Source organism: Acartia tonsa, chromosome 11, assembly GCF_053477335.1.
Source record: "Acartia tonsa isolate MP-2025a chromosome 11, ASM5347733v1, whole genome shotgun sequence".
In the NCBI taxonomy this organism is placed as follows: domain Eukaryota; kingdom Metazoa; phylum Arthropoda; class Copepoda; order Calanoida; family Acartiidae; genus Acartia; species Acartia tonsa.
The window spans coordinates 13,667,200-13,675,168 of record NC_137270.1 but is presented as its reverse complement, the minus strand read 5'-3'; the positions used below and the strand labels follow the sequence as shown (position 1 = coordinate 13,675,168).

The 7,969-nt window shown below is 33.0% G+C and overlaps 1 protein-coding gene across 3 annotated transcripts; it reads left to right on the top strand.

Annotated features, from left to right (window-relative positions):
• Positions 1–221: 221 nt before the first annotated feature.
• On the top strand, positions 222–6,354 carry LOC145331764 (adipose-secreted signaling protein). Of its 3 annotated transcripts, XM_080176605.1 has the most exons (10): positions 224–313; positions 389–429; positions 990–1,062; positions 1,594–1,626; positions 2,172–2,283; positions 2,609–2,649; positions 2,994–3,059; positions 3,387–3,439; positions 3,903–3,937; positions 4,410–6,354. In XM_080176605.1, the coding sequence occupies exons 1-10, from the start codon at positions 272–274 to the stop codon at positions 4,442–4,444; spliced, it is 531 nt and encodes a 176-aa protein (XP_080032731.1). In that variant the 5' UTR covers positions 224–271; the 3' UTR covers positions 4,445–6,354. The 3 variants fall into 3 exon arrangements, with proteins under 3 accessions (XP_080032730.1, XP_080032731.1, XP_080032732.1); XM_080176604.1 differs by lacking the exon at positions 389–429 and having other exon boundaries at positions 222–357; XM_080176606.1 differs by lacking the exons at positions 224–313; positions 389–429 and adding an exon at positions 733–789.
• The last annotated feature ends 1,615 nt before the right edge of the window (positions 6,355–7,969 follow it).

The window sequence follows — 7,969 nt, the reverse complement described above, 5'->3', positions numbered from 1 at the left end:
TGAGTCTTGGCTCATTTCTTAAAGATTTTTGTTGTTGATTTTCTATTTTTTTTACATGTTAATTAATAAGGAAATTATTTCCTTTTATTTTTGGAATTTTCATTACAAGGACGTCAGTCTGCTTTTCTTCATTATGTTGTATTTAAGTAATGGGCTATTAATCTATATATGTAAATATACATTAACCTTTTTTGTCAACATTTATACTTGTTTTATCCTAAATCTAAAAGTGAAATTTTGATGTTATTTCTACTGCAGAAACTGATATAAAATGGCCACAGCAGAACTAAAGCCTGTCCTTCACCATCCTGATAGTGAGGACCAGTTACAACATGAGGACCATCATGTTCACTTCAGGTAAGAGCGTGTACTCCTCCATCCTGATAGTGAGGACCAGTCACAGCATGAGGACCATCATGTTCACTTCAGGTAAGATAGTGTACTCCTCCATCCTGATAGTGAGGACCAGTCACAACATTAGGAACATCATGTTCACTTCAGATAAGAGAGTGTACTCCTCCATCCTGATAGTGAGGACCAGTCACAACATGAGGACCATCATGTTCACTTCAGGTAAGAGCGTGTACTCCTCCATCCTAATAGTGAGGATCAGTCACAGCATGAGGACCATCATGTTCACTTCAGGTAAGAGAGTGTACTCCTCCATCCTGATAGTGAGGACCAGTCACAGCATGAGGACCATCATGTTCACTTCAGGTAAGATAGTGTACTCCTCCATCCTGATAGTGAGGACCAGTCACAGCATGAGGACCATCATGTTCACTTCAGGTAAGATAGTGTACTCCTCCATCCTGATAGTGAGGACTAGTCACAGAGTGAGGACCAGTCACAGCATGATCCTTGGAAATACGACATCTAAAGAAATTAATTCTAACTGCAATATTTTCTACAAAGGTTTTTCCTCATATAAACAAAATGTACGAAAGGCATGCTGTAATCCTTATCAACCCAGAGAATATTTTTTTTAGTGAAGAAATGGATGATATGAAAGAAAACGCAATAGTTGTCAGAAAACGAGATGAAAATTCTTACGAAGTTCAGGTAGAGAAATAATGGTTAAAAGGGGGGGGGGGGGTAATATAGTAGATATTCCGTATTCACATGACTTTGTCTTTAAATGTCCTTTATACTTTGATTACGAACCTACAGTAATGTCACTGGCCATTTAATTTCAATATTGTACCTACCAATCTACTATAAAAGTACTTAAAGTTCTTTTATATACCTATTTAAGTAGCGAAGTTATTCTATAACTCTAAATGTCCGTCTGTCTATTAGATCCTGTATGTTGGAATTTCTCAGCTGCTATTTAAGAAAGACCACTAATTTTTTTTGTGAAAATTCCCTATGTATATTAATGAGCATCCAGTATATGTTTTACTATGTCTGTCAGTTTGCTTCTTAGGCTATGAATAACATTAGATTTCTGTAAGATTTATATTTTACTCGGCGGCTTTTTTATAATGGCGGCTGATTTTTACTTTATTTTTGAAAATTATGTTGACCAATAGGTATTTACTGATCTTTTAAAAATATGATCTAGTTAGGTATCAAGTTTATTCTTTTTTTCAGCTTGGATTCTTACAAGTCTTTCACACTTACGAGGTAACAAATTTTGTTAAATATGGTTAGATAAGTAAGTAAATTTACAAAAAATTAGATGCTTCATCCATACATTTATTTTTTCTCCTGTACACCAAATAGCCTAAAACCAGTCTGACATGGGCTTGTAATAGACTTACCATATTTGAGGAACGATCTGTCTAGTTTTAATTGCCCTTTCTCATAAAATTCATCTTAAATTTTAAAGCCATTAGAATCATTAACACGTTCTTTCATTTCATGGCCAGTACAGAGTCCAATGTCCACTTTCTCCCTGAAGCACCACTAAGAACTAGTGGTGCTTTCTCTCGATGTGTTAAGCGGTGACCACAGTACACCCCGATATTTTCATATTTTAAAATTATTATTCTCTCCTCGAACATAGGCTATCCTAACTTAACCTAAAGTAAAGGTAAATAAATACGCGAAACACTTCCCCACATATGTGTTTTCTATTTATTTCTAAATAAAGGTTTTAGGGGTGTTCTGTGCTCGATTAGGTACTTTGAGGGAAAAGGCCGAATTACCTATTATTTTGATGTACCTAGGTAGTTGTTGATATTGAATCTAAAGACCTGATGATGAATGAGACACAAGAACTTTCCTCCTTCGGCCAGAAAGAAACTCCGGTTCCTATACACGTCAAATTTATGGACCTAGGTACCTTTATCCTTATATAAAAGTAACAGGATGTGTGTCTGCCTCGCAATCTTCTGTACCAATATGTTTCTCCTTTGCTGTGTAGCTACTTAAAGGTACAGAGAACGTTTATTACTATTTTGGGGGAGGACACCACAACCCACCTATGAGAAAGCCGCCGCTAGAAAAATCAACCAACCGAAAATTATTTTCACTTTTTCTTTTGAAAGCTTGGATTAAAAGTGATTGAGTCATTTTTTTAAAAGTTATTACATTGTTTTCTTCTCGCTTTTATATGAAGTTATTAATTTGAATAATTTATTATTAATTTATTCTTAATTTTCAGTGAATACTGAAACAGGAGCATCTTTGAAGTTTGTTTTTAAGGTTGGTAAATAAAATCTTTTTTTGTAGAAAGCAAAGCTTTTCAGTAGATCTTTAAGGACAAGTCTCATAGTTGTTATAGGCATGTTTGTATTGTCCTATCGCGTTCAATTTTTTCATGATAATTCCTGTATCAGCTAGGTACAAATTAGAAAGAGTATTAACTCTATAACTATTACCAGAAAGTCCGTACGTTCATTTTAAACGTGATAATTTTGGCTTTTTTAAACACAATATCCTATTTTATAAAGTAGTACCTAGTGAGACATATTTCGATCCACAAAAAATAGAATTCAATTAAAAATGGGGCTAACAAAACAGGAATTAATGCTATTTTTAAATTGTAGGCCCTGCATGACAAAGTAACTAAGGAGAAACTATTTCTGGCAAACAAAGAAGGTGCAGAATTACAGGTAAATATAGTCTACACAGAATCAGGGATCGTAAGGGATAAGACAATGGCCTCTAGAGGCACTGTAGGTGGTTGGGGGGGGGGGGGGGGGAAGTTGTAGTTTTAAAAAGAAAAAGTTGGCACCGCCTACCATGACTATTTTATTGGTATTCATTTTCAAGGGGCGATTTTATTTGGCATCGTGCATATAAATCTACATATAAAACATATAAATGGAGAACCATATCGGTGGTTTGGGAGATCCTTCAGTACAGATAGACAAACATCCTGTTACTGTCTTAGAAAGCTATCAAATATACACATACATATTTAATGAATTTAATTTTAGTTTGAAGTGATAGCTCGAGTGTTGGGAAAAGGCAAAGGAACTCCTCTACTTAGGTAATTTTCTTAGTAAATTATTAATATTTATAAGAAAAAGGGCGTCGTAGCTCTGTGGTGACACTGTCCTAGTTGTGTAAGAAGGAAGATTATTGAGTGGTTTGGATACTTAATAGACACGTACATAACCCGTATCCCAAGCTCATCTGCGGAGAGCGTCATTCATTTTTGGGACAGTTGCCATACTCGGTTAGGGTGAGGTAATACAGATTACTTAGGTCCAAACACTAAGAAACAATGGCTACAAACACAGTATTTATAAGCGAAGCTACTCTAATATTCGAAATGTCAGTTTGTTCAACTGACAGCTACGTTAGGGGGAACGTGATTTAAGAAAGACAACTGAAATTTTTTTTGTTCTATGTGAAAATCTCTTTTTTTTAAACCTTCCCTGGACCTATTAATAGCTTCACTGCAAAGGAGAACCATTTCGGTAAAAACATATATATATTTATAATTTTAGATCTGGTATTCATGTGCTTTCTGTTGAGAAGTCAGGTAAACTTTACTCCAGTATGGATTCGAATCCGCTGGACTAGAACCAGTTCTGAGCCATATTAATGTTCACATATCGTATACTATTGTAGATAATATTCTACAAATAACAACGTTTATACCAGAGGTGGATTCTTAAAAAAAATTTGCCCCACTAATCGCCTAGTGGGGCAAAATTGTTTTCGAGAAAAATCCTCCAAAATCATATTTTTTTAAGAATCCACCTCAGTTTTGTTAGACTGGGCCTTCGACTCCTTAAGTCCATCAAAACTGAAATTAACATTCTTATTTTTTTATTTTACTATCCGCTGAAAGTTGTCTATAATTCGTTGAGATAGTTAATTTTTCTAATACCTTTCTGACATTGCATGAAATTTAGTAAAAATGATTGCAAAAATAAAAAAAATTTAATCCTAAAGACAAACAAACATCATTTTACTTGTATTAATAGATTTAACAATGAACATTTTTTCAGATGAAACTGAGGGCTCAGACTGGAAGGGATTCTAATTTCTCAACGACAAAAAAAAAACAATAATGTCCAACACTGGATATTAATAAAATGTACAAGAAGGTGATCGTCACTACTGGTCACAATATCATTCTCGCCAGGGATAGGATAATGGACTATTAAGGGGTAGTTGCACGAAGTGCATTTAAACTTGAATTTAATGAATTGCATATTTTTTCTTTTCAGTAGTTTTATCTACATCTATAGGACATATGTTTGAAAGAATTTAATTTTTCTACCAGGAAGTTTAAAAATATAAAGACTTGAAAATCATATTTTTAAGGTTATATGCAACATAAATGGCTGTCCTGTTTTCACAAAAACAGCATGTTGACTATTTGGTGGTGCCTAATTGATTCCTTTTTATTGTATGCAACTATCCCTTCATCTTACAATTCTTTTTTATGTGAATTTAAATTAAAGTTCCCCCCCCCCCCTTCCCCCGATATTTTATTCATATGTTTAAAAACTATGATTAATGGTTGGTAGAACAAAAGCAGAATTTTTAAAATTAATATAAGATAGGTATATCTACTATTGTCTTTAATCCAATAATTTTATTTTACATTATTTAGTCGTCCATTGTCTTATCCCTTCAATTATTAAATTATAATCTTAATTGTTGTTTATTTGTAACCTTTATTATTTTATGAAAGGGATAGTTGCACGAAATGCATTTGAACTTAATTTAGTAAACCGCATATTTTTTCCTAGTTAATGGGTAAAACTACATTTATATGGCATATACCTGAAAGAATTTCAAATTTCTACCACGTAGTTTTTAAAATATCAAGACTACGTGATAGAAAATTTAAATTCTTTCAAATATATGCCATATAAATGTAGTTTAACCAATTAACTAGGAAAAAATATGCGGTTACCTAATTAAGTTCAAATGCATTTCGTGCAACTACCCCTTTGTATAAATGTTAGATTTAGGGGAAGGTATTGTTTACTAGGTGCCCTGAAATTATCATTGGGATAAAAAATAATAATTTTAGGCCAAAAATTTATTTTATCATGATTAATAATTTTTGGTTTGAATCATTCTTTGCTGATTAATTTTTTTTTCTTTCAAATTTTTATACCTAACCTATTTACTTACTAAAAAAATAATCGGATAATAAGCATTTTTGAATTGAATGACTGTACTACCTCTTTTTTCAACTTTAGAAAATATTTAGAAACTTTTTAGGTAGGTAGTTAGTAAGTTATAAATAAGAATTTTAAGAATAAAATATTTCTGAAAAAATATAGTAGGTATAAAAAGAACTTTTCTCGTATTCATTCGAAACCGATTAATACCCGATGGATTAGAACCGGTTCTCATCCATGCGAAAAAATTATGTCTAGCATCGTATTATATCCAGTTTTCTACGAATATAAAATGTACAATAATAAGATTAAAACCATTTTTTAGCCCGTGCTTTCGGCATCTTGGGGTTAAATAAACTGGTTTTAATCTAATAATTGTGCATTTTATATCCGCGGAAAGCTGTATATAATACGATGCGAATTTATTATAGAATTTGCATTTAGGTTTTTATTTGAAACGGTTTCCCTCAAAATTCCTCGTGATTACAAATAATAAGATAGAAGGGGGGGGGGGTGTGGAGTGTTTCACCCTAGATTAGGTTTTATTAGATACAGCCTGGCAGGATTATTTCTTTCCGCAGGGGTTAGACATATAGATTAAATCTAACCCCCCCCCCCCTTATTTTGATTTATTAAAAGTTATCAGGGTTAGATGAGTTTCTGTGATCGCTAGGTTCTTAGAGGGAAAGCACTAATTATTGATTGACTTTTAAGTTTAATGTATTTTTGTGTCTTTTTGTGTTAATTGATTTGTATTAAATATTATTGTTTAATCAGCTGTTTGTAATTTGTCAGAATAATAAAATCAAAAGCAATTTAATTTGTTTTTATCCTATTATATAAAGTAGTAAATTTTTTTGTCTGAAGTTTTAAGATATCTATAATTACTAAAATGATTGAGTTCTCCATTTTAGGGAAGAATTACATAGGTCCCGGGATGGGTTTAGACTATTTAAATTTTTATTAAAGCATTGGGCAAAATAAAACTTGTTGTAATCTTATTATTGTACATTTTTATATCCGCGAAAAGCTGTGTATAATAAGATACGAAAAATAACTATTTTCTCTATCTGTAAGGTGGCACGTTATATTATTGGGGACAAGTGAGCCGTTCCTGGTGGTACTGCCAACCCGTGACAAGGCTGGGGCAAGCTCCAAGACCTTATCCCCTTAAAAATGAGTATCATATCTAGGGTTGGCAATGAATTGATCGCAAACCCATATTTTTTTTGACAATTTTTGTATTCAAAATCCGAATCCGCAATTCAAATTGCTGATTCAGATGTTAACATTCATGACCTTTATAGCACTTTGGTGGGTAGCATCCAAAGTTTTATCGTATTTAATTTTACAGTAGCTTTTCATGCTTATTTTAGGTTAGGTTAGGTAAGGTAAGGGTTAAAAAAACAACCCCCGCTGTAGGGGCTAGAATTTTTTTTATTTATAAAAAGACCTTTAAAAAAATCCACAATTCGCAAAAAAAACAAGAATCGGCAATCCAAGGATTAATCCGCCTTTTGGGGGGCGGATTTTGTAAAAGTCCGAATCTGGCCTAAAAATTGGGCAGTTTGCCAACCTCAATAATATAGGCGTTCCTTATCCCTTTTTGGTTTAGACCCCCGAAGAAAAACGCATAAAACCTCAAGATCTTCCCTATAAACCATGGGCCAAGAGGTCAGCCAGATCTCAAGCTTTATCCAAACAGATGGACAGACAGACATCGTTTTACTTTGTATGATAAACTAGTAGATTTGACTCTATGCAGATGTTAATAATGCATATTCCTTATTTATTTCCAAATTCCTGCAACTTTATGATATTTATTGTCCCCTTATAAAAATTAAATTAAATAGGAAAAAAATGCCCCAACAACCCCACATGAATGATTTACTCCTTAGATGCAGAAATTTTAAAGACTATCTATTTAGATTAAAAAATATAGAAAAAACGCAAGAAAGTCATGAAAGATACAAAAATTATAGGAACCAATATAATCGTGCAGTACGTAGAGCCAAAATAAACGATTATCATTCTAGAATCAGAGCTGCCGGCTCTGACTCGAAAAAAATGTGGAATTGCATAAAAAGCGTAATTGGTCTAAAAAAAGAGCAAAATCCTGTAGAGTACATTGAGGTCAATAATGAGAGAATAAGTGGGTCAAAAAATATAGCTAACTGTTTTAACTCTTATTTTTCATCTCTTGGGGAACAACTAACCCCAAATATTCCAACTACTAATCAATCATTTAGAGAATTTTTACCACCCCCTTGTCCAAATTCTATTTTTGTAGAGCCACTTTATCCAGTAAAAGTTTTTAATCTAATTAAATCTATAAAGCCTAAAATGTCCACTGATAACGACGGACTTTCAATGTTTTTAATTAGCAGTGTCGCAGAAGGTATTTGTGCCCCCCTTAGTTCAATTTATAA